At 53.4% G+C, this 27,928-nt stretch overlaps 9 protein-coding genes across 9 annotated transcripts; 5 read left to right on the forward strand and 4 right to left on the reverse strand.

Annotated features, from left to right (window-relative positions):
- Positions 1-126: 126 nt before the first annotated feature.
- ATEG_06109 (uncharacterized protein) lies at positions 127-1,030 on the reverse strand (the record flags this gene model as incomplete). The annotated part of the gene is made up of 2 exons (XM_001215287.1): positions 127-438; positions 530-1,030. 2 exons carry the CDS (start codon positions 1,028-1,030, stop codon positions 127-129), a joined length of 813 nt encoding a protein of 270 aa, XP_001215287.1.
- Positions 1,031-2,528: 1,498 nt separating this feature from the next.
- ATEG_06110 (uncharacterized protein) lies at positions 2,529-2,777 on the forward strand (the record flags this gene model as incomplete). The annotated part of the gene is made up of 1 exon (XM_001215288.1): positions 2,529-2,777. One exon carries the CDS (start codon positions 2,529-2,531, stop codon positions 2,775-2,777), a length of 249 nt encoding a protein of 82 aa, XP_001215288.1.
- Positions 2,778-4,259: 1,482 nt separating this feature from the next.
- On the reverse strand, positions 4,260-5,290 carry ATEG_06111 (uncharacterized protein; the record flags this gene model as incomplete). The annotated part of the gene is made up of 2 exons (XM_001215289.1): positions 4,260-4,383; positions 4,440-5,290. 2 exons carry the CDS (start codon positions 5,288-5,290, stop codon positions 4,260-4,262), a joined length of 975 nt encoding a protein of 324 aa, XP_001215289.1.
- Positions 5,291-7,759: 2,469 nt separating this feature from the next.
- ATEG_06112 (FAD-dependent oxidoreductase) lies at positions 7,760-9,073 on the reverse strand (the record flags this gene model as incomplete). The annotated part of the gene is made up of 3 exons (XM_001215290.1): positions 7,760-8,358; positions 8,409-8,683; positions 8,736-9,073. The coding sequence occupies 3 exons, from the start codon at positions 9,071-9,073 to the stop codon at positions 7,760-7,762; spliced, it is 1,212 nt and encodes a 403-aa protein (XP_001215290.1).
- Positions 9,074-10,218: 1,145 nt separating this feature from the next.
- On the forward strand, positions 10,219-17,852 carry ATEG_06113 (uncharacterized protein; the record flags this gene model as incomplete). Its single annotated transcript, XM_001215291.1, has 4 exons — positions 10,219-10,293; positions 10,420-10,460; positions 10,793-14,531; positions 14,670-17,852. The coding sequence occupies 4 exons, from the start codon at positions 10,219-10,221 to the stop codon at positions 17,850-17,852; spliced, it is 7,038 nt and encodes a 2,345-aa protein (XP_001215291.1).
- Positions 17,853-18,354: 502 nt separating this feature from the next.
- ATEG_06114 (DASH complex subunit DAD1) lies at positions 18,355-18,771 on the forward strand (the record flags this gene model as incomplete). The annotated part of the gene is made up of 3 exons (XM_001215292.1): positions 18,355-18,444; positions 18,506-18,568; positions 18,619-18,771. 3 exons carry the CDS (start codon positions 18,355-18,357, stop codon positions 18,769-18,771), a joined length of 306 nt encoding a protein of 101 aa, XP_001215292.1.
- A 589-nt stretch (positions 18,772-19,360) lies between these two features.
- Positions 19,361-20,338, reverse strand: ATEG_06115 (Rho4-like protein; the record flags this gene model as incomplete). The annotated part of the gene is made up of 3 exons (XM_001215293.1): positions 19,361-19,720; positions 19,773-19,976; positions 20,051-20,338. The coding sequence occupies 3 exons, from the start codon at positions 20,336-20,338 to the stop codon at positions 19,361-19,363; spliced, it is 852 nt and encodes a 283-aa protein (XP_001215293.1).
- Positions 20,339-21,775: 1,437 nt separating this feature from the next.
- ATEG_06116 (PAP2 domain protein) lies at positions 21,776-23,638 on the forward strand (the record flags this gene model as incomplete). The annotated part of the gene is made up of 5 exons (XM_001215294.1): positions 21,776-21,830; positions 21,915-22,131; positions 22,205-22,969; positions 23,038-23,510; positions 23,571-23,638. The coding sequence occupies 5 exons, from the start codon at positions 21,776-21,778 to the stop codon at positions 23,636-23,638; spliced, it is 1,578 nt and encodes a 525-aa protein (XP_001215294.1).
- Positions 23,639-24,360: 722 nt separating this feature from the next.
- Positions 24,361-27,093, forward strand: ATEG_06117 (SUMO protease ULP1; the record flags this gene model as incomplete). Its single annotated transcript, XM_001215295.1, has 1 exon — positions 24,361-27,093. One exon carries the CDS (start codon positions 24,361-24,363, stop codon positions 27,091-27,093), a length of 2,733 nt encoding a protein of 910 aa, XP_001215295.1.
- Between the last annotated feature and the right edge of the window lie 835 nt (positions 27,094-27,928).

The following is a 27,928-nucleotide window of genomic DNA, read 5'->3' on the forward strand; positions in this document are numbered from 1 at the left end:
TTGGTGTCATTACTTGGACACTCCTTGCTCTACCTCTGCAGCACAAGCAATTTGTAGCCCTCATCGCGGTGATACATCGATGGTATACCTCACATTCAACGCTCCACGCACCATGTATGCAGGGAATCATACGCCCTCATCGTCGTCGATCTTTCTTTTTTTACTTCCCGTGCCTGTTGATCCCTGTTTGGAGAACATGCGATCGAGCTTCTGCTGGCCCTTTTCGTGCTTCTCGACCTTGACCTTCTCGGATGCCAACACAGGCGGCAGCCCTTGCACCCGCTGTCGGGCGTCCTCCAGCAGCTCGATTTCTCGGTCGCGTTGCTTCTTCACCGTCGGGATCGACCATGCGTTCGACGAGGCGGACTTGTACGCCAGTTTGTATTTGGAGCCCGTAAGGTTGGTCTCGTAGGTATTGGCGTCGATCTTCTTAACGAACTGTCGAGCGCGTGAGCATGTGTGTGGAGGGACCTGCATCGGTCCCAGCCAACCACCCTGACTACACCTCGGACAGAGTCTGCCAACCTACCTGATGACCGACAATCAGCCAGTGGTACTCTGTCCCGACGGGCGCACCACTTCCATCGGGGGCATTCTTCGCCCGCCGCTTGTTCGTCCGGTAGTTGATCCTCCACAGATCCGGCTCTTCTTTCGTCTCCTTCCAGACGCCCGGATCGTAATTCCACGTGTGGGAGCCGCCGACCGCCATTCCAGAGTAGACCTGGCCTTTGTACGATTTGAGACTGTTGTAGCCGCCAGCCCCTGCGGCGTAGCCTGCACGCGGCAAGGGTTTCTCGCTGTCAACAGTATGCGTCGTCTCTTCTGGCATCTCCTCGTCCTCGTCCCAACCCGGCGACGGCTGAATGGGGTCGGCAGGATGAGGACTGGCCGAAGAGCTGGCTGGAGAAGTCGTCACTGGCGGTGGTCCATGCTGCTGCTGGTCGGCGACCGATCCGTTCTTCTCGGACCAAGGAGGAGACGGTGGATTGTCGACGGCCGAGGTATTTTTAGATCGACGACTGCGGGGCATGATTGTGTCAGTCACAGATGACCGCGTGTATCGCGACAAGTGCGTTGGAAATGGAAGAGAAGAGGGAGGAGCGCAACGCAATGGAGATGAGATGCGAGATGCTCGTCATCGGCGGAGACCCTTAGGGCTATGACGTCAGCTCGTGGCAACCATCAGTCCTCTACGCCTCTGTTTACACCACCTCCATTATACAGAGCAGTATTCTCTCGATTTCCTCCTTATACACTATCATGCGATTCGTCTTGACATGCCTGAAGGTATTCACCGGTGGTGGCTGTACCCTCGGTATGATATCACATTCTTCGCCGCAGTCACCTACATTAGTCGTCTTGGGAGGCCCATGCACGCCCTGACGAACTGCTTCTGCTCCATCATCCCCACGATACACACCGCCTCGACAGGCTCATTCGCGACAAGACATGATCGAGCTTCCACTGCAACGTCAGCTCGTTTGGGAATGGAGATGGTGGAGTGAGTGGAGATTGGCCCAGCCCTATCTCCATACTATTGTTTGGCTGAACCTACTAACTGCTTAGTAGATCCTACTCCACCGATCCAGCATCACGAACAGACCAAATCAGGGAAGACAGTGTATCGCCAGTTTCCTCAGAGTGATCCCTGAAGACCTTGAATACGTACATACAGGCACCCCACGGATCCGCGCTCACACTCGCCCCTCTCCGGCTGACCACGGACGAACCATCGTCGGGCCCCGTCCTCCCTGGCGGTCCTGGGTGAGCCCTCTCCATCAATCAGAGCCGATCGGAGTCGAGCTTGCGAACTCACGATGGAGAGACTCCGTATGGAGTAACTCCATACATACGAACCGAGTCGTGCAAGTGGCGGGTCTAGAGGCCTGACCCTACAGGTGATCCATTCCGGTGCACGGCCAGGATGCCCATCCTGGCGCATTACTTTTTCCTTTCTCGATTCGGATGATTGCGCTGTTCTATTTCGGTCGTGACCCAGTCGACTGAGGGTATTAAACTCTGTCATGCTGCTGTGCGCATGCAGAAGTCTGTCAAAGAATCATAAATATCTCCATCTCGCCGTCTATCCCTTCGCTCTACGCCATTTACTCCCCACGAACTTATATTGCAACCCCAGTGACTGTCTCCGTCATCTGTTCGGCACCTGAAACCGTCTAGCTCCTGGTGCGGCCGCTACTGCATCCTCCAACGCCGCTGACCTCGTCGTGGAGACCTCGATCCGCGCGCCGCTTCCCGATCCTAGTCCGGCCTTCGTATCTAGTCCTTCGGCCCATCGTCCTCGCTCTCCATACTTTTCCGGACACTGGCCTACGGAAATTATATCCGGGATCGCCCCTCGTCCGTCATCCGACTCGATGATTTATTACCTGTCCGACTTCTCCACTCGGGACGTTCACTGCTTTCTCGCCGTCCCTTGGGACGCCTCACGCTACACTGTTACTTGCGTCTTCTACTACACTTTTACTTCTACCATTGTCTGATCAACCAAGCCACCGAATATGCGCGACATGCCCTCCAGGTTCATCGAAATCCTAGACACAAAAGACTCCCCCCTGCGCATGTCCGAGTCGGACGTCCGCCTCGAAGACGTCCTAGCCGACCACGAGGCCCTCGGCAGCCGACCGCGCTCCTCCACCCAGTCCTCCTGCAAGACCACCATGGACAAAGACCGCCTCGAGCGGGATACCGCGTCGCCGGCGCAGCAGCGCTGGAAGCGGCTTAGCAATATACTGGTCGCTACGCGGCGGTCGTCGTGACCGCCAGACGGAGCTGAGAACACGGACGGCGCCGCGAATACGAACGGTTATGTTGCGACGACTATGAGCGATGCTGGGTACGATTTACGGTGAATGCGTGCGTTTTCGAAGCGGGTGCCTTTTTCCGATTGCATCGCGATATGTACGGCCTGTGTATTGATTTACTGATGTGGATATATATATTCATGATGCCATCTTTTGTCTTTCCTTGATACCCCCCCTGCACTGTGCCCGGTTGTACTTCTACTTTCAGTTTATACAGTTCCCTCGGATAGACGTCGACTGATACAATGGACGATCTCTGCAACTGACGCTTAAAGTCGTAGTTCGTCTCGCCGCCCCGTTTAAAGTTGCACCATGCCCCGGAAATCGACAGCTACAGCGGCACGTATACTCCACCAACTTGGAGAATCGCGAGGAAAGAAGCGACAGACTCGATGGATGGTTCCTGGCACACAGCGATAGGCGCTCCTCTCGTCAGGCCGCTGTTCACCAGGGCTAATGCGTTATTGTCTATGCGGCAAAGGAGCTCACTATACGTGGCCGCGCATCGCTGGCTTCTCTTATGGCCGTTGTTGGCCATCTCGAAGCCGCAGAAGGTCCGTAAGCGTTGAGCTTGCGGCAACGTGATAGTATTATCGCAGTGTATGACACTCACCTTGTCCGAGCTCGCAAGCTCTGTTTATATCAAGCACCTGGAACTTCCCTATGGTGCGGTCGGGGCCGCAAGAAATTCTCTGAGGTAACCCTCCTATCCCTGGGCGAGAATTCGACTCTCCGTCTCCCATAGAGTGTCTTTGCACGTTCATCCCAATGGACATTCTACAAGTTGGATGGGTGCGACATCGATGAAGAAGCCATGACCGAGCTGTGCGATGTCCCAACTGTCCAAAATCTGTGCGGCAGCCTCCGAAGGGACCACCGGACTCTGAGGCAAGTCAGTAGTCCATGAACGCCGGGGAAACAGGACGGTGAACCGGTGACCGCGAAATCCGCAGCTCATTGAGTAACAGGACATGCTGGAGACAGTCCTACCTCGTATTCCGCGTTGCTCCTCTGACAGCGGCGAATGTCACGTCTTGATGGACCTGAAATTGAATAGGCTCTAGGTTGATGTACGGGTTGTTACCTCTATTGGGACACACCTACAATGTTTGCGGGAGGGATTATTACTGATGGAATATGAATAAGGCGTAATGGATAGACTACTAAGGAGATAGACCTCTATAATTTAATATCGTCTTCTAGACTACAGTAGGCATTTGGATTCATCTAAAAACCAATGAAAAGTTATTGTTTTTATGCGTATGGATCCAAACGTCTATTCGATTAAGCTAAGCTGCTTCTCTCCCAGACGCAGTGGCTCCAGTATAACACCACTTTATGAAATGTTGGGCGGGCAAGAGCTTCCAGGTCATTTCAGATGAACATACTTGTAGCTGTCCCTTATCCTAATCCTTCTTCCTCGCTCAGTCTGCTGATTTACAGACTTCCAGCCTTGGCTGAGGCTGAATTGTAGTAGACCGTCAAATACACGCCCGCCTCGGAATAAGCGTATGCAGCCCACTTTGTGAATTTCTTGTTGTCCTTCCACGATGGGCATGGCCTACTCGCGGTCAGCCAATCCATAATATATAGCCGGGAAAAAAGCGGATCACTTACATATTTGAAAGCATGGAATCCTTGAAGTTGGAGGCGATACCCTGCCACCCCAGATAGTCAAAGAACCGTGTCAGGATATTCGCTGCCGTCTCGTCGTCTATCCTGTGCAGCGGGAAATAGATCTGTGGCTTTGGATGCGGAGAGCCGATCCTGAGCTCATAGTTGGCGAGTAGAGCGGCAAAGCTCGAGTCCACGTTCGTTTGCTCCGGGGTATAGTTCAGCAAGCTCATGAAGTATTCGGCGATTTCCAAGCCCTTGGCGGACAACGGGGTATTCACCCTGCCTCCGAGGGTCCAGAGATCCCGCAGGCCTGCGGAGGTAAACCAAGGTGCCCTGACGTAAACTTTGATCCGGGACTTGGTGGATTCGATGCAGTCCGTCCCCATGAGAAAGGGCTCGATACCGGTTGACGCGAAGAAACCCTCGAGGTCCGAGACGGCAGCAGAATATTTCGGGTCACTGCTGTAGGAGTCGATGCTGCGCAGGGTCTTCAAGGCGAGAGTCGTCTTGGAGACGCCTTGAATGGCCGCTTTCGCACCAAAGGAATAGTACGCCTTCGCGACAATGTCTCCCGTTCGCTGGAGGTTGAACCCGGCGAATCGCGCTTGCATATTGGCTTCGGTCACGGGCATGGAGACGGCAACCTTATACTCTTCAGGGGAGAGATTGAGGCATGACTCAAAGTGATTCGCCAAGAGCAGGTCGACGTGGGGGAAGTGGATGGCGAGTTCGCCGAGGAACAGTCGGAGGAAGGCTTGGGTTAGGGGGTCGGCAGATGTACCAGCGTGGATACTGAGCGGTTCCATGCCGATGCGAACCAATCTCCCATTATCGCTGTGGTTGGTGCTCATCTCCAACGGATAGATGTCCGGGGAGATGCTGCGGAATGCGCTGGCCGAATCATCAAAACTGCCTACTGCAGGGAGGAGGTACTGCTGGAAAAAGCTAAGGAATCTGTATTGATGGTGAATGCTGTACTCGGCTTGTTCCAGGAGGCTGTTGAGAAACGGAGCCGTATGGAGCCACCATTTCTTTTGTTGCTCCGATGGGAATTCAGCGACTGGGCTAGCACTCTCCACGACCTCAGAGCAACTTGGTCCGTGGGAGCTTGTGAGGAGAGGGTCATTGCGTGAACTGAGGTCGAAGATGGAAATGGCAGCGGCAGAAGAGAAGCAGAGCCTGCGGATGGGTCCATATACAAAGGGAAGGTATGGCAAGGACAAGCTTTATATGCTTATCTGGCACCCTAGATTTGCAGTCTACTATTCTTCTCACACAAGGAAGGGCCGGAATCCCGCGACTCCTAAACATCCAAAGAGAGCGTACTGGGCCAGAGTCCTCAGTCAATGCAAGGAGGCCATGGAGGTGCATCGGGTGTGACCGGGGACTGACAAGATGCACCGCATTGCCAAATTGGAACCGCGGGTATATACAAGTCAGGTAGCATGCGTAAGGGGGTATTTGGATGCCCCTGCACATTCAACACCTGACGTCTTCGCCCTACCTTGACCAAGACAGTTGCCCGAAGACATATGTTGTATAACGCACCGACCTGCACCATGCATCAAGGAGGCGGTCTATTCGACCCAGAGGATACGGACACGTACATGAAAGGATGCCCATCGGTATTCTCAAAACGGGGTTCACAGCGGATAGTTACTGTTGGTTTAGTAGGTATGAACAAGATCTGCCTAGCAAAGCATTGCAGTCTGTTTGTAAGCACTCGCTATATTCACAGAGGGAAATAGATAGAAAATTATCTCCCTTAAGCAGCAATAAGGAGCGGTCAGCTTCTTTGCTAACAGCTATGGTGATTATGTGGCAAGGGGACGCAAGGTCCTGCATCGGCAGACCCTCGCCTACCAACAGATGTACTCGTACGTCTCCATTGTATTTTCACAGTTCGACATGGAAGCGTTCGAGACCCAGAAGTGCGACAGGAAGGGGCTGAAGATTCGCATTCTGGGGGTCGGTTGACTTGGGAGGTCTTTGACTTGCCTGAAACGGACTATATTTAAAGCCATAGGCATAAGTCTCACCGTTGATACAGAAAAATCCTATTTCTAAATGAACTACCACGTACTACACGATTTGATCGACCCCCTTAGCCCCGAATCACCACACTAAGCAGGTCATGTATATCGGGCCGCGTTTTCCCGTCCACAATTCGGCATTACCCGCCATCTGGAGCAACATTATCCGCGAATACTGGCGATGTACTCCTCTCTCCATTGCCAGCCAACTGCAAACGCGACGCCAGGCCCACCCAGAACTGTAGCTCCAGCCAAGACAGCCGACACTTTCAACAGGGAAATCTGGACCCCATAGACCTGGAGGTCATGGAATGATAGGAAAGTCCAAATCATACAACTCAGCATGGCGAATAGCTGGTCATATTGCAGGAACCCGAGGTCACTCAACGGAATCGCTGGAACGTGTAACCGTGCATATTGGAATGAAATACCCGAGATTCCGATTAGCGCCATGATAGTCCAACGAATGTAGGACATATCCGGTCTCTTTTCTTTGGCCGGTGTGGTCGAAGAGATAGCAGCGAGGGGGAACTGGAGACTCGGGACCAGAACGCCAAAAAAGGACCACATGAGAGAGGCCATGCGCCTATCGGCAGGTAACAGGGGGCTGAAACCTGCCCATAGAGGCAGATAATAACCCAGCAAGAGCGCTGGCAGCAAGGTCTTCGCGGCGGGAAGTCGAACAGAAGCGTAGTTTGATACCAGAATTTGCTCTAGCGGCGATTGAAGGTAGTCTAGAAGGAAGTAAAGGGGGACGGCTGTTCCAATCCCGAGCGACTGGCATCCAAAGGCCATCAACATGGGACTGAAGTCACACATTATTTCACGGACTACTTGTGCGTTGGGCAGAAGACTTACAGAAGGATGCCTGCTGAACTGTGGGAACGACGGTAGCTTTCCAATAAGCAGATACCGTAGAGTAAACCAAGATCTGTCAGGAAGGGAAGCTTCTGCAACCGAGTGACGGACCCTTCAAGCACGTCGTATGCATTGTCCGTCTTCAGTTTCAGCATGCAACAAGCCCCGACAAAACATAAACCCAATGGGGTCGACCGAAGAAGCCTTTTCAGAGAGGGATCCTGTTGGAGACGCCTATATCCTGTATCCGGAGGCATTGGACACCCTCGGGAGGCTTTTCCCCTCGGAAGGTACTCGAGGAATTCCGAGCCCACCATCGACAGACAGATCGCATCAATGGCAAACCCGCTCATATACGGCAGTCCATAGCATATGATCAGTTTGTGTATCACCTTCGACCATGCCTCGACCCGTGTCATATAATTCGCACTACGGCAAAGCTTCCGTGCTCGGGGCTGTCGTGCCCTCGACCACGCAGATAAAGCTGCGCGCAGATCCTCCATATGGTAACACGGATCGGGCATATCGATGAATCGCTTCAGGCAGTTTGCTAGGCTCGCTGCGCTCTCTATTGCGCAGTTCCCGCCCTGGGCCGTGTTTGGAGTCATCTTCAGAAGTCAGCAAGCATCGATCGTCATAATTAGGTCCATTACGCACCTTGTGGACCGAGTCCCCAATACAGACGAGGCGATCCACTACCCAATACTCAAAGAAAGCTTCCTCAAGGGGCACGTAAGTCTTGTAAACCCCCCTTTTATAGAGGTCTTCGAAGGTAACCTCCGAAGAAATGCGGACATCGAAGTATTGAGCCACATGTCTTTCCCGGTCTTCGACGGTAAATCGAGGAAGGTCCCTCATCGTATACTTCCGGTCCATTTTGGCGAATAAAAACCAAAAGGTGCGGTGGTTTTTCCCAACCATGATAACCGTGGTGAAGCCCTTCCCATGAGTGCGATGTATATGTCCGGGTTCAAGCTCCTTCATATCTGCCGAAATGCCGAAGATGCACGAATACTCCGAGATCATTTCTATCTGGTCAGGAATCGAGCTTAGAACTAAACAAGAGTGGCCCTCTTACCTTTCTTTTCTCGAATCATATCATGGCCGAGCTGTTGTTTGTCGAGACGATTCCAGATTTCGTTCCGGATCGTGCTGTGAACGCCATCAGCTCCAACAGCTATATCGCCAGTCCATTGACTGCCATCCTTGCAATGAACGACAACTCCTCCCGGAACGTCTTCGACGCGCACCACTCTTTTGTTCAAGAATACCTTGGATTGATCCTCCGCGAGATGATCATAGAGAATCGCCAGCACCTTATGCCGATCCAAGAAAGAGAGTGGGTAACCATTTCTTTGGATCATTAGCGACGGCATCCAATGTGCCCAAAGACATACCGACATACCTTTCTTGTAGAAGAGTCGGGGCTTTATTTTCGGCGATCTTCCTTCCCGTGGCTGTCCAGTACTGCGATAGTCTCAGTGGCTCGATCTCCTTCAATACGGCGTCAAAGATCCCGAGCTGATCGAGAATGCCACAGCCAGACGGAGCCAGCCCAATGGAAGCCCCTACTTGCGGTGCGATATCATGGTACGCCTCTAGGACGCGGTAGTCGATGTTGTATTTTCGCAGCGAATGCGCCAGTGTGAGTCCGGCAATCGAACCGCCCACAATGATCACGCGAAAGTCCTTGCGGGACCGAGGTCTGTCCGCGCAGAGATGGTCGGAATCAGTCGGCTTCATATCGGATGAGGATTCTACTCGTTCGATTGATTTGTTTGCTGAGCTCAGACATAGACACCACGAAGCGTGTAGATAGGTGACCAAGAGATAACGTATCTCCTAAATGAAGACGGAATGATTGGATTTTGTTTAAGTGCATACGGTCCTGTACTATGAAGGATAAAAGGAGCTCCTTAAGTACCGGGGGACCGATAAGGATCAACATTATGTACACATGTCAAGTATGCAAATTCCACCTCATGCATCATGCAAGGGAGACACTAGCAAGCATACAATGCAGGATTCTTAGAACTGGAATGAGGAGGCTTGATCGGGTGTCGCAACTCAGTAATGGCTGCTCTAGGCCACCTCCTTGCCTCCAGACTCAGGGGGTTCAGCAGCAGTCAGCTCATATTTTCAAGACGGTGAGTAGAATTTTCGGACGACTCTCCATCCGCTGCTTCACCACTGTGTCAGTTTGACGGAGCAATACAGGGTTTGGTATTATTCAAACCCTCACTAAATGCTGTCAAACCACATTTACGGCCATATATAATACCACTAAATGGGTTGCCCCTTTTTGGTAGTGTAATGGTCATTTTGATTGACACATGCAGAGGCATCAGTTACACGGGTGAAGGGCTCCAGTCAATAGAGATCACTTCGTGCAGGTATAGGGAGCAAATGAATATGTTGAATTAAGATAATTTGTTATAGCGTGGATATGGTCCAATCTAACAGCGCTTGAAGAGAACTGGAGTACCAAGTATCGAGCCGTAGGGTCATCTTGACCGGAACTCGAGCCTTCATGGGATTCATAGCACTGGTACGAATGGACCAGGAAACCGCAGGCGAACGCATAGGTGCCTCTCTCCAAAGTGCTGTTCTCGATGTGAGGCAGGTAGCGCTTCAGAAGGCCTTGAAGATCGGCTCGAAGCGTGCGGTGCTCTTGTCGTACTGTACAACTTGGAGAGCTCGCCGGACCCCTTGATTCAACGCGTTGTGGCAGACACGCGCACCGCGATCGCGCATCCGGTTGTCGAAGTGGCGTTCAACGATGATCTGATGCCCGTGGACATCGAGAGTATGCGCGAGGAGCTGGCCACGTGGGGAAAGGCTGGCCGTGCCAGAATGGCGCTGAAGCCCTCGTCCTGGGCTGCACCGCTATGCTTGGGCATTGGCAGGAATTGATCCGGCTGTTGCTGCCCTCAGGGCAGCGGCTGAGGCCGACTGAAGCAAACGTGAGTCTGGTTAGGGAGCATCGAGCAAGAAGGCTGGGCTTGTTCCGACGGAGAAAGAGCTGGAGATGATTGCTGAGTCCGAACGGTCGTACCCCTTCAGTGGAAGAATAGAAATTGAGTGACTAGTTCTTCACCCACGCCAAACCAAGAGGAGCATGGTCGGACTTGTAAGACGTTCGAGTAAGGATCGCAGACAGCAGGGCCTACAGTGCACCCTTGCGTCTTGGTGTCTCAATAGAGGACGGGCCGGAACGTACCTAGTATAGGTATCTGTCAAACTACGATCATAGCCATATATTACGTACACCTTACATACCACTAAGTTGGTAACCCATTTTGGTTGACAGCTGGCGAGAGATGTTTTCTCCAACGGGAGGTTGGACTGCCATCTATACTGTCCCAAGCCAAGTGCATATGCGAGAACCACAGGCTTAGTCTGCGATAGATGTAGGGGAATACGTAGAAGGCGGAGAAAGCCCAGAGAAAGGAAATAAGATAGTTACGCTATACCAGGCGTCTCCACCAGCTCTATGACTATCACAGACACCATATCCGGCACCGACATTGCTCTCCCGCGGGTGCTTGCCCTGGTGGGAGAAGCAATGCTCCCTTCCGACGCGGCATACTGGGCACCCCGGGTGCGGTTGCTCAATGGTTACGGCCCTGCTGAATGCGCGCCGGCTTCCGCAATACAACATATTGATGGCTGCTCAAACGTTGACATGCGGGATATTGGGCACCCAGTTGGTTGTGTTGCTTGGGTTTGCGACCCGCGAGACCCTGAAGTCCTGAAGCCTGTTGGCGCTGCCGGAGAACTCTTACTGGAGGGCCCAAACCTTGGCCTGGGCTATTTCAAGGACGCTGCAAAGACAGATGCCGCGTTTGTTCAGCCCCGGTGGCTCCAGACTCTTCGTGGAATGGCTGGTGTGCGAGCCTATCGGTCTGGCGACTTGGTCTGCTACACTGAAGACGGCCCTCTGCGTTATCTTGGAAGAATCGGCAGTCAGGTGAAGCTTCGCGGTCAGCGGCTTGACACCTCCCACATTGAACACCAGCTCGTCCAGTGCTTCCCTGGAGCCGTGGAAGTTGCAGTGGTTGTTGCGTGCCCTAGAAATGCGGGCGACCGCCCTACACTAGCAGCGTTTGTCGCAGTGGGCAGCAAGCGAGATGCGGATACAAACACCCATTTTCTTGCCGTACCTACAAAAGATTTTGCCAATCGTGTGGCTACTGCTCGTGTCCAGATGCTACAGAATCTGCCGGGGTACATGGTGCCGACACTCATGATTCCCGTAGCGTCATTACCCAAGTCGGCTGCTGGGAAACTGCATCGACGCGCCTTGGAAGATGAGATTACAAGCAGAACCTGGAAGGAGTTGAGTCTGTATGGAAGCGTCGAGGAGAGTCCCACGGACCGCGCTCCTCTGGATACAGAGCGGAGTCTCCAAGATATATGGGCCAAAGTCCTCGGCCTTCCCGTGGATGCCGTCGGTCTTCGCCAGAGCTTCTTCGCACTGGGAGATGACTCGATCACAGCGATGCTTGTCGTGGCACAAGCAAGAGGTGACCGAGTCGGGCTCGACGTGACCGTCGAGGACATCTTCCGCTTCCGCACGATTGAGCAGATCGCGGCGCAGGTTGCAACAAGAGCGGCAACAGTGCAGCAGCTATTCTCAGGTGAGGTGGTGGATGTGCCATTCAAGCTAACTCCTATTCAACAGCTGTTCTTCCGCACCCAGGGCCAGCAAGCACGGCACCGGTTCAATCACAACCTACTCCTGCAGCTCACGCAGCGTACTTCATACCATCGGCTGGAGTCTGCCATGAAAATCATCGTTACGACACATCCTATGCTCCGGGCACGATTCGTTCCCGGGACAGCCGGCCTGGACTGGAAGCAACAGATCGCGGGGAATGTCGAGGGGTCCTTCCGATGCGAACACCATGTCGATGGTAGCGTGGCTCATATTCTTGCAGATGCTCAACGCAGCCTCAGCATTACCGCGGGTCCAGTGTTTTCAGCAGACCTGATTGAAACTGGGGCGAGACAGTCCATACTTCTAGTTGCGCATCATCTGGTTGTGGACCTGGTGTCCTGGATTGTCATTCTCAACGACCTGGACGAACTGTTGCGCGGCGGGCCCATTTCTGGCCAACAGTCGACGTCTTTTCAGACCTGGTCCCGTTTGCTGGATGAGCATATTCGGAGTCAATTCCGTGCGGCCAGACTTCCTGATGTCCAGCCCTGGGACGGGTTAGAAGACTTCTGGGGTGTTTCCCAGAAGCAAATGACATATGGCAGCTGTGAGGAGACGACGGTACGGATCGAGCCCGAGACAACTGATCTCCTGTTAGGAGATGTCAACAAGACATTTGGAACACAGCCTGTCGAAGTCCTCCGTGCGGCTCTGTTGTTCGCCTTCATTCAAGCGTTTCCGACACGTGCTCCTCCGATAACCTATGCCGAAGCTCATGGCCGGGAGCCATATGACGCCACCATTGACCTGACGCGCACAGTAGGTTGGTTTACAACACTGGCCCCAATCCTGTTGCAACTTGATAGCGCGTCCGATATCCCAGCAGTGGTTGGGCAGGTCAAGGACGCTCGCCGCCGCCTGACCCGGAAAGGGCTAGACGCCTTCAGCAGTCGGCAGCAGGCAGGCCTCATGGAAATCGTCTTCAACTACGGAGGGCGCTATAGTCAACAGATTCAGAAGCCAGGCGCCTTGTTTGAAGTCCAGTCCTTTCAGACTCTGAATATTTTTGACGCGGCGGCTGACGTGCGGCGCTGGTCGGTAGTAGATATCAACAGCTTCGTCCAGGACGGCCAACTGATATTTACATTTACTCATCCCCGGGGGTCTAGTCAGGCACGCATCATCTCGGCATGGACTCTGCAATTATTAAGAACGCTGAAAACCTTGGCCTCAGACTTCGCTTCCGCAGCCAGGATCTACACCCCTATGGATTTTCCGTTGTTGAAGTCGGACAACGCCCAGCTGCAGCGCCTTCTGTCCTCACTGTCGTGGGTAGCCCCGGCCTCAGAGATAGAAGACATCTACCCCTGCGCCCCCATCCAGCGTGGAAACCTGCTCAGCCAGGAGAAGGACCGGTCTCTCTACCATGTCACCATGGTGTGGGAACTCCAAACTGCGGAGAGCGGGACGCCATCGGTGCCACGAGCGAAGGATGCTGTACATCAAGTAATCGCTTACCACCCATGTCTGCGAACGTCTTTTGTTAGGTCCTTCTCAGAACGCGCGCTTTACGACCAAGTGGTTGTCCGCAATGCGAGCCCGCAGATTGAGGTTGTGCACAGTCCAGGCAAGGGCTCACAAGGTCTCCCCTCGGCGCAGGTATCTCCTTTGACGCCAGACTGTCCAAGTCGGTTTACGATATACGTGGACCAGAACCATAAGGTATACATTCGTCTGGATGCGACGCATGCACTAGTGGATGCCACGTCATTTAGCCTGATTCAGCGCGACCTCTGTCTTGCCTACGAATGGCGGCTCGATATTTCCCCAGGGCCGCCGTACGCGAGCTTCATAGCCTACTTGCAGTCTCGAAACGGGGAGGAAGATCGCCTTTTCTGTGAAGAGGAACTAAAAGGCATCTATCCATGCCTCTTCCCATCACTCACAGATTACCAGCCTGGAGACGTGGACGAGTGTTCGTCCTTGACCGTCCAGCTCCAACACAGCGAAGAGATCTTCGCCTATTGCCGCGCACAGAGTGTCACCCCCGCCAACATATTTTGTCTGGCATGGTCCCTTGTACTTCGATCGTACGTGGGTTCAGATGATATTTGCTTTGGCGTTCTTGCTTCTGGCCGGGAACTGCCGTTTGCTGGTGCGCAAGACGTTGTTGGGCCTCTTATCAACGTCCTCACCTTTCGCAACCGTTTGGATCATGACTTGTCTGTCGGCGAATGCCTGCAGCAGGTACATAACAATTACCTTCGCTACCTGCATCACCAGACCTATTCTCTGGCGGACATCTCTCACCAGAAGGGCGATGCGGCCCTCTTTAATACAGTGTTGTCGATACAGCGGCTCATGGCATCCGCTCCAACATCGACTTCTTTGAATCTTGTTCATCGCCGCGACCCAGTCGAGTATGCGATTGCAGTCAATATCGACATGGAACCAAGCCGTATCGCCGTGTATCTGCGCTACTGGCGGTCATCACTTTCTAGCGAACAGGCCTCGCTCATAGCGTCTTCGTTTGAACAAGCAGTTCATCAAATCATCACAAACGATCACCTCCATCCGGCTCAGCTCGATCTGGTTTCGCCGGAGCACAAACGCCTTCTGCATCGCTGAAACCATGAATTACCACCATTTTATGATGCACCTATCCATGAAACCATCCAGCAATCTGTGCGGGAAACTCCGGATGCCCCGGCAGTGCGCTGGACCAAGGGCTTATTTACATACCGCGAGTTAGGCTTCTTATCGGACCAGCTAGCCCTCCATTTAAGGCGACAGGGCCTTGCCCCAGGAGCTCTCGTTCCACTGTGCTTTGATAAGAGCCCCTGGACCGTAGTTGCTGTTCTGGCGGTTATCAAGAGCGGTGCAGCTTTTGCCCTTTGCGACGTCACTCATCCGGACTCACGACTGCGATCGATCTGTCAAGATCTTCAAAGAACAATCATTCTGTGCTCGCCAGGTCAGGAATCACGGTGCAAAATGATTGCGGAGAAAGCAATCGTTGTGGGGGAGCATAACAACGGCTGGAAGAAGGATGATGTCGGTACCCTGACGCCCCAGCTGCCAGTGAGTGGTACGAGGACTCCACTCTTCGTCGTTTATACGTCTGGATCAACCGGAAAGCCAAAAGGGGTTGTGATTGAGCATCGATCTTTTTGCGCCCTCGTTCACTATCAGGTCTCGGTGTGGAGAATGAGTCCGGCCGCACGGGTAATGCAATTTGCCTCCTACGCCTTTGACGCCAGTGTGTTTGAGATCCTGTTCCCGCTGATGTGTGGCGCCTGCACATGCATTCTGGATGAGGTGGAGAGACGTGATTATCTCGATGTGACTATGAAGCGTTTGCAGGTCACACATGCTTTTCTGACCCCGTCTGTAGCCCGCCAGCTCTCGCCAGCAGCAGTCCCCGATCTTCAGGTCCTGGTCTGCGGCGGCGAGCCTCTTAGGCACCAGGATCTCCATCAATGGGCCGCCAATGTCCGCTTGGTAGATGGATATGGCCCAGCAGAATGCACCGTCTTCAGTGTCTCCCATCCCTCTCTAACCCGTACCTCACGACCGAGTGACATCGGTCGTCCTGTTGGGTGTGTCGTGTGGCTGGTGGATCCTAGTGATACCGAACGTCTTGTGCCTGTCGGTAGTCTAGGAGAGATATTGATCGAAGGCCCTATCGTCGGCAGAGGGTATATCAACAATCCACAGGCTACCGAGTCATCTTTCATAAAGCCTCCAGCTTGGCTTCTTGCCGTGCGCCCCGATTTTGACCCGACCACCAAACTCTATAAGACCGGGGATCTTGCACGCTACTTCCCCGATGGACGGCTAGATATCCGTGGCAGGAAGGACTCGCAGATCAAAATCCGCGGCCAAAGGATCGAGCTGGGCGAAGTGGAGTTTCAGGTCCAGTCTTGTTTCCCGTCAGCGGCGGGGGGCATTGTCGTGGACGTGGCACCTACCGGCCTGGATGATGGGAACCTTGCCCTTTTCGCCTTTATCTGCTTTGGGGGCCCTGTATCCTCTTCGGATGTGGGCAGCCAAGTGCTCCGAGCCGCAGATGAGGACTTTGTCGCAGAAGCGGCCTCGGCTTCCTCAGCGCTGTTTGAACGTCTGCCAGCGTATATGGTGCCTTCTTATTTCCTTCCACTCGCCAATCTACCGATAAATCCATCCGGAAAAGCCGACCGAAGGTATCTGAAGTCCTTGCTAGATATACCTGCCGAGCAATTGCACCAATACCGACCCTTGAGCAAACGACAGCAGCGCGCGCCCTCGTCGGCAGAAGAACGGTTGTTGCATCACATTTGGTCTACGACCCTGGGCCTTGATGAAAAGCTGATAGGAGCAGACGATAATTTCTTCCAGGTCGGCGGAGACTCTGTGAGTGCCATGAAGGTTGCTGCGGTGGCCCGGCAACAGGGACTCGATATCTCCGTTGCGGATATCTTCGCTCATCCAAGGCTCTCTGCTCTGGCGGCCACATCCAGCAATAAGGATGTTTCTGATCCAGGCTTCGAGCCCACGCCATTTGCGCTCTGCCCGCCAGACGCTACAGTGCTCCTACCTACTCTGTTAAGGGCTCGAAACATGCTTCATCCCAAGACGACAATAACTGACATCTTGCCCGTCTCGGATGGCCAGGGCTTCTTCCTCACACGAGTTACTCTTCACCATTTCTCCTTTGCGATTGAAGGGAAGCTAGACGTTGAACGTCTCCGTCACGCTTGTGAGACAGTGTATCGGTTCTTTGCGATTCTGCGGACAATGTTCATCCACTGGCGTGGTCAAATTCTGCAGCTTGTGCTTGATAATATCGACGTTCCTTTCCATCACATCGTGACCGATTCTGATCCTGCTGAAGCCCATCGCGAGTTGCGAGATCTAGATCGCAGAGTGGCTTCTGTGCTGGATGAGCAGCCTCCTTGCGCGTTCATACTGATCTCTGACCGTAGTGGCACACAGCATGAACTCACCTTCCGCTTGTCGCACGCCCAGTGGGATGGACTGTCCCTAGCAGAACTGTTCAGCGCCTTTGGGAACGCCTATCATGATCGTGCAATCCCACCCACGACGCAGCTTACCACGGTTGTCTATCATCGCCTGATGCGCGACAAAACCCAATCCCTGTCGTTTTGGAGGGACTATCTTCAGGGCTCCACAATGACTTCGCTCATCCCCCCTGCATCTGAAACAACAGACCTCAGCCCTGGAACCACCATCTGGGAGAACACCAATCTCCAGCCTGCCCCCGAGCCCCCCTCGGGGATTACCATGGCAAGTGTGGTCAAGGCCGCGTGGGCGCTGGTGATCGCTCAGGAACAGGGTCGGGGCTGTCGAGATATTGTCTTCGGCCAGACCGTCAACGGGCGGAGTTCCGCGCTGCCCAACATCGAGCGCATCTTTGGTTGTTGTCTCAATTTCATACCCGTCCGCATCCGGCTCCGCGACGAAATGACCATATACGATCTGCTGCACCACACGCAGACCCAGTACCAGAAGACCGTTGCACACGACGATGTCGGCTTCCAAAACATCGTGGACGCATCGACCGATTGGCCTCGCGGCACGTATCTGAATTCGATTGTGCAGCACCAGAATATCCCGTTGCACCATTTGATGCCCCTGGAGGGCCTGAAAACCCACTTCAGCCTTAACGGGTATTTCAGGCCGGGGAGAGAAGTTTTTATTTTCACCGAGCCCGACGGTGATATCCTCAGTGTGCAATTCTGCGCAAACCCGAACGTTATTGAGTTGTCTTATGCTCAGAAGCTGCATCGGATGCTGGTGGATAATATTGTGCGCTTGTGTCGCTCCCAGAATGACCTGGTGTCAACCTTGCTCGCGACATAGTAGCGTAAAAAAAGAAAAAAAGCACAACATATTCTTTAGTTAGTTAGCTGCGCTCAGATTGGATACAATATCGTGCGTGCCCTGCCATCTCTTCCCCTTCGGCCTTGTCGTTTCAGTCGTGGCTTGCCATACCTTCTGGAGCTAGGACTGAAAAACATTGACCTTGTTCTCATGGATAGGCCATGTCTTCACTTTGATTTAGGTGATCTCTTGTAAGCATCCGAGTCAAGAAACGAGCCACAACAACTCCCCAACACAGACACATGTGTAGAAGGCAAATCAAACAAGAATCTGAATATAACAAGAACAAGAAGTACATCCTGTTGGGCCGGACGGACTCCACAGGCGGTCTACAGTGCGGTCAGACAAAGTCCAGCAGAATGCCACGTGCGCCCACACAAACAACCGTTATCGATAGCCTCCCACGCGTACCATACACCTGCTTGGACATCTCTACCTGACGTTTTCCACAAGGCGGATCAAGCTACCATCTGCTCCTAAAATGTCGGTCACACCCGGTCCCAAATCTCGCTCAGGCACCCCCACGGTCTTTGAACAGCAACGCGAGGAGCTGGTCCGAGAGATCGCAGTCGTGAGTCCCCATCCCCGTCCCGCTCCAACATGCAACCAATCGTGACCTAATCGGCGTAAAGGGCATGGAACAAGTCCTCCAAAACATCAACCGGCTGAACCGGAATCTCGAAAGTATCATTTCGGTGGGTAGACTATCCCCACTTCCTTCCATCTAGCGGACTGACAATCCCAGGTTGGCAATGAATTCAGCTCCGTCGAAGCTCTCTGGTCCCAATTTGAAAACTTCATGGGCCGCTCCGAAGAGGAGGATCCAGCTGTTGGGGGCAAGGCCAAGGAAAGTCCTCAGGCGGACGATGCCGGCGATCAGCACGAGCATGAATTATAAGCTTGTGGAGCGAGATATGACGGTAAATGATATAGACGTTCATGGGACTTTGGATTGTCGTATTCTACGCTGTGCTTGCATTATTTTCTTTGGTTCTATTTATATCGCGGGCATTGATACCAGAATTTAGTTTGATTCAATTCAGTCTGCGTTGGACAGGATGGCAATCTCTGTATCCAGATACATGGATCTTCACTTGCGCCAGTAAACACCCCACTCCATGCATGCGAGGTGGCCTCAGACCGGGTCGTCAAGGACATCAAGAACATACCAAGAAAGCCAAACAGAGATCAAAGGCGGCAAAGAAGAAGGGAAGATAATAGTCATTTATGAGGACAATCATCAGGCTAAACAGGCATAACAACATCAAAGAGGATAAATCAAAAAGCCGCCGTTACACAAGTCGGGAGGGGCGCCGCACGAGCATGGTCTGAAGCAATCAAAGCTTGGGGGAAAGACCATAGCTGCCCAAGCTATCCAGCTCCGGTCGAAGGTCATATACAAGGAGACGCTGAGCTCCGCCAAAGCAGCCAGGCTTAGGTCGGAGAGACATCAAAACAAGCGCAAGGTCCAAGAGGGGAATAATGCTTTACAGGATCTTGCAAGTACGCTTCTTCACCTTCTTCGGACCACTGCGTCCACCACCGCCGGTCGGCTTCCCGCTAGCGCTCGTACTCGGGACGCTCCAGGTGGTCTGTTCTTCAAATCCGACGACGGTATCGACGGCCATCTGGAAGACCTCATCGACGCCGCGCATCTCTTTGCTGCTGCATTCGACATAAGCGGCATTCATCCGTCGAGCCACGGTCTCCCCTTGTTCTGGTGTAACCGGCGTGAGACCTTGCGTTTTAAGCAGCTCGATACACGTTCTCTTATTGCGCAGATCCGACTTCAATCCGACCAGAATGAGGGGGGTCGTGGGACAAAAATGCAAAACTTCGGGGTACCACTGCCAATATCCGTCAGCACTCGACTCGAGAATCTAGGAGGGGGACTCTTACCTTGTCCATGACATTTTCTAGGGAGGCGGGGCAATCGATAGCGAAACACACAAACAGCAAATCGGTCTCTGGATATGAAAGGGGGCGCAATCGATCGTATTCTTCCTGACCAGCAGTATCCCAGAGGGCGAGTTCGACCGTTTTCCCCGAGGCTCGGTGGACGGTTTGTGTGATGTAGTTTTCAAAGACAGTAGGGACGTATTTCTAATAATCTTGCGTCAGACGGCCCTTGAAATTGGAAGAAATCAAGGGCTCCGGCTGCAAAGAAGACGACTCACCTCGGGGAAGTATCCTTGGGAATAGCTGATCAACAGACACGTTTTTCCACATCCGCCGTCGCCCACCACGACGAACTTTTTCGAATATGCTGGCGGCTGTGTGATGTTGGTGGCCTCGGACATGCGGCCACTGGAGATGCTCGTGTTTGTGCTGATGGTTCCATTGCTGACTCGCACGCTGTGACTGCGTCCTCGAGAATGCCGAGGAGTCATCGAAGGGGGCGGCGTGACAAGGGAATGGCGGCGTGTGGCCGCATAAAGCTGATCATCGTACATCGAACCTGACATAATCGATGGGGTGAGGGCGTCTGATGAGTCTGATGAGTCGGAAGAGGAGAACGTGTTGGCGAGACGGATGGAGATTTAATGGGAATTATTGGATATAGATCCACCGACGGGTCAATAGCACCGGAGAGTTAACGTGCAGAGCGCCTGCAGATGATGTTGAGAGCACGAAGTTGACAGAGCGAGGGATGCGAAAAAAGAAATGAGCTGGTAAACGAGGTTGTCGAGAAGTCAACGTGGAGATGGGTAGAGTGAGGAAGGTGGATGGATGAATGGATGGGTGGAAGAAGGGGAGGGATGGATGAGTCTTTTGCGGCTGAGAGGGTCTGGGTTGCTGTTGACGAGGATACCAGCCTCCTTCAGCTGATCACCTCTTGCTCTGCCTTACTAGCGTGGATTCAGCCTGTCTGGTACCTGAGAGGGCGTCTGACGGGCTTGCGTGAAGATGGTGCGCATCATTGTTTACAAGGAAGGTACCCCCCGTGGCTGCCATGGCAACCCCCGCCGCGATGACGTCCGCCGGGTGTTGATTGGCCGGGTTATTTATAGGCGCTTTGCATCCTTGCTTGATGCTGCATATATTAGGTAATCCACTTATTCCCCCAATTCCTAGTGTTCTACCCTGTATGAGATCCGATCCTCGATCGATCCCATTGCCTTGGCTGGTGGATCGTGCTCCCTCCGTCGGTCTTCTCCGGGTCTGGAGTGCTCTTCAAGGGATCAAGCGGAGTGGAGTATCGTTCTATGCCCTCTATCTTTCTAACACTACGGAGTATGTAAGGATCATGTCATGGAGTCTCAACTAGCCTCTTTGGCTGACTATATGACATTTGGATCTATATCATAGTATGTTAATGGCTAGTTAGTATGGATACCATCACTCTACCTACCTTAGCATGTCAACTCTTCGACGCCCATGTTTGTTATACCTAATACTTAGCCGAGGCACAAATATATTTTGTTCATCGCGCACGTGGATGAAGTGCTATATACATCTTGAATTACACCAGGATAGTTGTCGCTAGTCAGCCTAGGTATCTCTTATACTCGATATAACTATACAATACGCAATTATTTATACTCCAATATCAGTAATATCCCATAAGAACCATGGACTTTGCACCTATCTTTTACTTTGGACCAAGACTGTCGACTCCTCGCCAAGACTCCGAATCCCCCTCCCGATTGGCTGCAGGGCTAACAGGCTGTGCCGGCACCAAACGGACGCGCGGTGCGAGCACACCTCTTCCATTCCTGTTAAACTCGGGTTGACAGGCGAACTTCAAATCCTCGGACTGCCCTCCCGGATCCTCCGAATACCTTCATGGATTGATTCCCTTCGACACCTCAACTCTCCTCTCAGTCAACTCTCCTCGTTCGGTGCCAATTCTCTCATGGGGAAATCCTACCCCCTCGCTCCCATCATCGCAAGCGCCTACAATGGTTAAAGGCGCAAATGGCACCCCCGATGCTGGGCTCCGGAGCCTCAACCATTGTACGTCTTCGATGACCTCTTTCTTTCTCCCTCTCTCCATTGACCATGTCCATCTTCGAGACTGACTCGTCCCTCCCCGCGCAGACCGCAACCAACTCCCCAGCTGGCGGTATTGGCCACGACAGAAACTTCTCCCGCTGATTCGCTATGAGACCCCTTATCTGGCCTGGTGTCAGGAGAAGGTCCGCACCCCGGCCCTCGACTCCTACTTCGCCTTTACTGCCAATCTCGGTACCCATACCTTCTTCATGGTCTTCTTGCCCATTCTGTTCTGGTGTGGATATCCCAATCTAGGTCGCGGGTAGGTCGCCGCACCCCGTTCGTCCCACATGCATCCACCGTGGCCCAGCTGACGGGGTGTCGCATTACCATAGAATGGTCGATCTTCTGGCGTCCGGGGTGTTCTTCAGTGGTTTCATCAAGGATCTGCTGTGTCTCCCACGTCCCCTGTCCCCACCGTTACAGCGCATCACCATGTCCGGTTCGGCCGCCTTGGAATATGGCTTCCCGTCCACCCACTCCACCAACGCCGTGTCCGTCGCCGTGTACGTCCTCGCTCTGCTGAATGCCCCCGATTCGACCTTCACCTCCGGCGTCAATGTTTTGCTGCAAGGGATCACCTACCTCTACGTGGGGTCTATCGTTCTGGGCCGGTTGTACTGTGGAATGCATGGTTTCTTCGACGTCATCGTTGGATGCTTTCTGGGCACTGTAATCGCGGCTGTCCATTACCTCAATGACGCCGAAATCCACGAATTTGCCCATTCTGGTACGGGGATGCAAGTGATGGTGATGGTGTTGATCATCGTGGCTCTGGTTCGCATTCATCCCGAACCTGCGGACGACTGTCCCTGCTTCGATGATAGCGTCGCCTTTGCCGGGGTGCTTCTGGGGGCGCAAGTGGGGTACTGGCACGCGTCTCAGAGGGAGGCGGTGGGAGATTATCGGGTGAACCTGAATTATCGATTGGAGCACCTGGGGCTTTTCAAGATGTCTTTGCGTCTGATCTCGGGAGTGCTATTACTTTTCGTGTGGAGAGCGATCTCAAAGCCGTTCCTTCTGCGCATGCTTCCCCCGGTGTTTCGTGGGTTGGAGAAGGTCGGCCTGATTCTGCCGCGGCGGTTTTTCACCAAAGCTTCGTAAGTTCTCACGTTCATCCGCCGAAGATGACTGTTCAACGACGACTGACCGACCATCCTGTGGACAGGCAATACACCAAAGTACCCGCGCACCTCAAAGATAAGGAAATCCTGCCCAGCTTCTCCGACATCCCCTCGATCCTCACGGGAATCCGACACCCCCGTCGGCGCGCCATCTCCGTTGGACCACAGTCAGAAGCGGACGCCTACGAAACCCTTGCCTATCGCGAAAAGCGCCGTCGTGAGAGCATATCCAGTAATTCCGCGTCTCCGGACGTGAATCACGGTTCGCCGTCAGAAGGTCCGACACAGAAGCTGTCGCGCAAACAATCCAAGCTGCACGAGTACGAGCATATGATGGGGACAGGCAGCCCACGGATTGCAACAGCGGTGGATGCGGGAGCAGGGGCTCCGTTGTTGACCGAACCGTTCCCGGCATTAGAACCGGAGGAACCAGGTGAGGAAGAGGTGTTTGCGCAGATCAAACGGCCCCGTGTGCGATATGATGTGGAAGTGATTACAAAACTGGTTGTATATTCTGGTGAGTCTTGCATTGATATTCGGATGGATTCCGGTCTATGACTTTACTGACAAGAAGTAGGCATCGCGTGGATTGTAGTGGAGGGGGCGCCGATTCTCTTCGATATGGTTGGACTTGTGCCACGGTAGACAATAAAGTTGATGGATGTATGGATGTACATGTGGAGGACCCTTTGTAGTTTTCTTTCTTGTTGCTCCAGCATTTTCTTTGACTTCTATGATGTTGTTTGAGGTTCAGCAGGCTGGGCTGCCATTAAGCATTTTTGTACCATAACTAGCTTTCTTGTACATAGTGATGTTTTAAACAATATAGTTTCTTCATTGCACTCTTAGGTGAATTGTATACATGCGGTGGTGCGTGGAGATCACGTGGTCGGCGCGTCCCGTTCCAATTCCGCATTCGGCATCACCAAACCTCCGTCAATCTTCATCTTATCAACTTCTTCTGTTCCTCTCTCACCATCGCCTCTGTGGTCGGGGAAGGCATTCTCTCTGTCGGTTCGCTTTTCTCTGTCCATGGAGACCTTCCTCACTCCTGCGACCACCACTCTCGGCAACACAGTTTACCACAACAATCACCGGCTGCGCCATGGCAACCACCCATGGCCTTTGAAGTCGCGTCTTTCACCTCTACTTTCTTCTCCTTCCACCCTCTTGTTTCCCTCTTTGTTTTCTTCCTCACCATCTCTCTCCTACCACTCTACTTTCTCCTCTCTTCCCGTTCCACCAAACACCCTTCTTTGTATTGCGCAACCTCATCCTCGAACTCTCCATCCCCACAACGCCTCTCCAGTTCTACGCCTCTGAACTTCTCGAAGCGTCGTGATTCCACTTCGACCCCACCTTCCATCATGGCTGGTGTCTTTGCGACCCGGCAGCCAGAGATGGAGGACGTGATCATGCAGGATGCGAGCCTGCTGTCCGCCGACACTCCTCGCGCTGGGATGGACGACTCCAGCTACGTTTACGATCCCATGGACATCAGTCCCATTCCCACTCAACCTCGCACTCGCATTAGCCCTCGATTCGGATTTGCCTCCAGCTCGATTAATGCACCTGCTCCCCTCTCTCGCGTCGGTTTCGCCGCTCGCTCCTCCCACCAACTAGGTGCCCCGCGCGCCCCAGTCCCTCCCATCCGCAGTACCTTCATCAAACCGCTCCAGCGCTTCTCTCCCAACTCGCGCGCGCGCACCACCACCGGCCATTTTGGCCTCAATAACCAGACGAACTCGTGGGCTAAGCCTGCGATCTTGAATACTCGCCTTCCGTCCACTCGCGACTCGTCTTTTACCAGTCTCAATACAAATCACTCTACCTTTGATCGCAAATCTTTCAGCTTCGATTCCTTCACCACATTCGGCACTGCCGACACAACTTCGCGCAAGAGATCGATCGATGAAGACATCCAGATCAGAAGCCCTACCTCGGAAGAAGACAATAGACTATCCACAAAATACCGTCGTGTTAGCATCAACCAGTTCCCCGAATCAGCTATCCTAGCTCAGTCGACTAAAGTCGTCGAGTCTCGTCCCGCCGAACCTGCATTGCCAGTTCATGTCTCTCCTCCCTCCACCGATCTTTCTGCCGCCGCCCCATCGTCGAACTTACAATTTGTTGCACCTGTCACTTTGCATTCGCCAGGTCATGTGGCCTATGGCAATATCCCGGGCATGTGGCCGGAACAGTCTCCCATGCCTTTGAATAGTCATCTCACCTCCACGGCGAATCCTGGAGATTCGGCCCATACGTCTAATGCACTTGCGCATAGTACTTCACCTGCTTTTGTGCCTGCTGCGCACAATGATGCCGAAGTTCCCTCTACCACAACTTCTACATTGGCAAAGTTCTTCAGCGCCTGCGAGAAATACTCCATGGCCATTGTCAACCATTTCAAATCAGTTACCGAAACTGTCTCTACATATGCTGGCTCGGTTGGCCGCCGTGCCGCCGGCCTCTTTCAACGCCGTGTCCCTCGTCCGGCCCGTCGCTCACCCCGTGCTTCTCCCACCCGCGTGAATCTTCATGCTTTGCCGGCTGGACAGCGTCGCCAGATCCGCGATAACCAGAGGCGTCGAGAGAGAGGCTCCCCAGCGGCCGAAGAGTTCCCCTTCCCGGACCTAACGATCGACTTTCCTACATTCCCTGTTGGTGGCCCATCTTCGACTACTGCGGCCAGGCCGTCCTCGCCTTCCGTCACTCCACCTTCTCATCGCCACATTTCTACCGGATTTTCCAAGGAGCGTCGCCAACCTCGGGGCACCACACGTACCGGCGTGATGAAACATGGCCAACGTAAGCAATCCAGCCGTTGTGAACAGAAATTGTCAGTTCTCGGCCCAGTGAGCCCGAAGAAGAAGAGCCCCAATGTCAATCCCAAAGTCAGCCCGAACCTCAAACGTCGCATCGGGTTGATCAATAGAAGAAACCCTGAGCAAGCACGACGTGCGATTATGCTGCAGAAAGCTCTTCGCACCAGCAAATTCGACCCTTCGACGACCCTGCGCACCAGAGCTATTGCTGCGTCTGCCCTTCAAAAGGAATCGCCCGCTCGCCCTCCTGCCTCTGAGCCCCTGGAACAGGTTGCCCAACCTACTCCTGTCCAGGTCGAACAGAAAGCGCCGAAGCGCAAGAAGGTCCAGTTTGACTCTCCTCTCGTTCGGATTATTCCTGAATCGGATCTGGTTCCGGAAATCGCTCCGTTCCTACACCCATCTCCAGACTCGAAACATGCGGGCGATGAACAGAAACCTTCCGATGTATCAACTGAACAAAAAGAAAATGTACCTCCTGCGGAGATCAAAGTCGAAATTGAACCTGAGGACGCCTCTACAGTCTACCCGTGGCTGAATCCTGACTTCCTTCCCCTTGGACGACCGGTCTCGGCTGTGCGTCTTTTCGCCGCCCCGAAGCCTCTGCCGCCGGGCCGCACCGAGTCGATCTATGCCAAAGAATGGAAGAAGATCGAAGAGGAGATCAAGAAGGAGCAGCGCCCCGCTCGAATTCGCCCCGAGGGCCCTGCGGTCCGCCCTCTCCCTAGGAACTGGGCCAGGCGCGTTGCCGATGCGATGGCTCAACCGAGCAACCGACAGATTGCGACCACACTTGCAGGCGATCCTCTGACGAAGAGAGATCTTGCGACCTGCTATACTCCGATGGCCTGGCTCAACGATGAAGTGATCAACGCGTATATGGCTCTGATTGTGGACTACCTGCGACGGACCCATGGTAACGCTGGACGTCATGACAAGCCTCGGTTCCACGCATTCAACTCCTTCTTCTTCTCGAGCCTCCGCGATAAGGGCTACCAGGGGGTGCGTCGCTGGGCTTCGCGGGCCAAGATTGGCGGCGAGAATCTGTTGAATGTGGATGTGGTGTTCGTTCCGGTCCACAACAGCGCGCACTGGACGCTGATTGTGGTCAAGCCGTCGGAACGCACGATCGAGCACTTTGACTCCCTGGGGTCGCTCTCCCCGCGCCATGTGAAATTGATCAAAGACTGGCTGAAGAATGAGCTGGGGGGGGCGATACGTGGAGGAGGAGTGGGCCGTCCTCCCCTCCGTATCCCCCCAACAAGACAACGGTAGCGACTGCGGGGCCTTCCTTTTGTCGACGGCAAAGGCCGTGGCCATCGGCATCGAGCCGCTATCCTACGGCGCGGCAGACATCCCGCTGCTGCGCCGTAAGATAGTGGCCGAGCTGATGGCCGGGGGGCTGGAGGGGGATTTCGATCCCGCCTCTAGCGGGGAGGTGTTGCTTTAGTTTTTTTGTTTTTTTGTTTGTTTTTGGGTTTTTCATTTGGAAAAGAAAAAAAAAGTATTGGTGTTTCTGGCGTTGGAGGAGGAGGAGGGTGTATGAGTATGAGAGCATCAGCATGGCGTTTTTGTTTGTGATACCCCGTCAGTGGAAGCTCCAGCTCCTGACACGTTATGCCGTTGGATTTGCATAGCCGTGGGCCTTGATTGTCCCATACTTGGCTGTTGATGATGTCAGTGTCGTTGTTTGATGTAGATATGAAGAGTATTTGGCGTGGACAAAGACGCCCAGCCCAATGAATACACTTTATAAGCCCGACATTCTAAAGTCATTGAAGCTGATCCACTCCATGATCTCGACAAATTCTATACACTATATCAAGAAGTCCAAGGGTTACAAAGAGGGTTCTGATAATGACCCGAGGACGCAAATAGTAGTTTTCCAGTGGCTCTCCAAATTCTCCTGGGTCGCCTTTCTATATACTTTCATGTGCCTGAGTGAGGACTGTTGCGAATAGAAGCGCCATCAACTCAACAAAGAAAGTGCCAACAGTCCACGCTGTATCCCAACTGAAAAGGGATTTAGCAGCAACCACGACTCCTAGAGACGTGATTACGACAAGTTGCAAAGTTATCCAACGGGTGTTCAATGCCCAGCCGTCGCTGA

This window comes from Aspergillus terreus, genomic scaffold (assembly GCF_000149615.1).
Source record: "Aspergillus terreus NIH2624 scaffold_8 genomic scaffold, whole genome shotgun sequence".
In the NCBI taxonomy this organism is placed as follows: domain Eukaryota; kingdom Fungi; phylum Ascomycota; class Eurotiomycetes; order Eurotiales; family Aspergillaceae; genus Aspergillus; species Aspergillus terreus.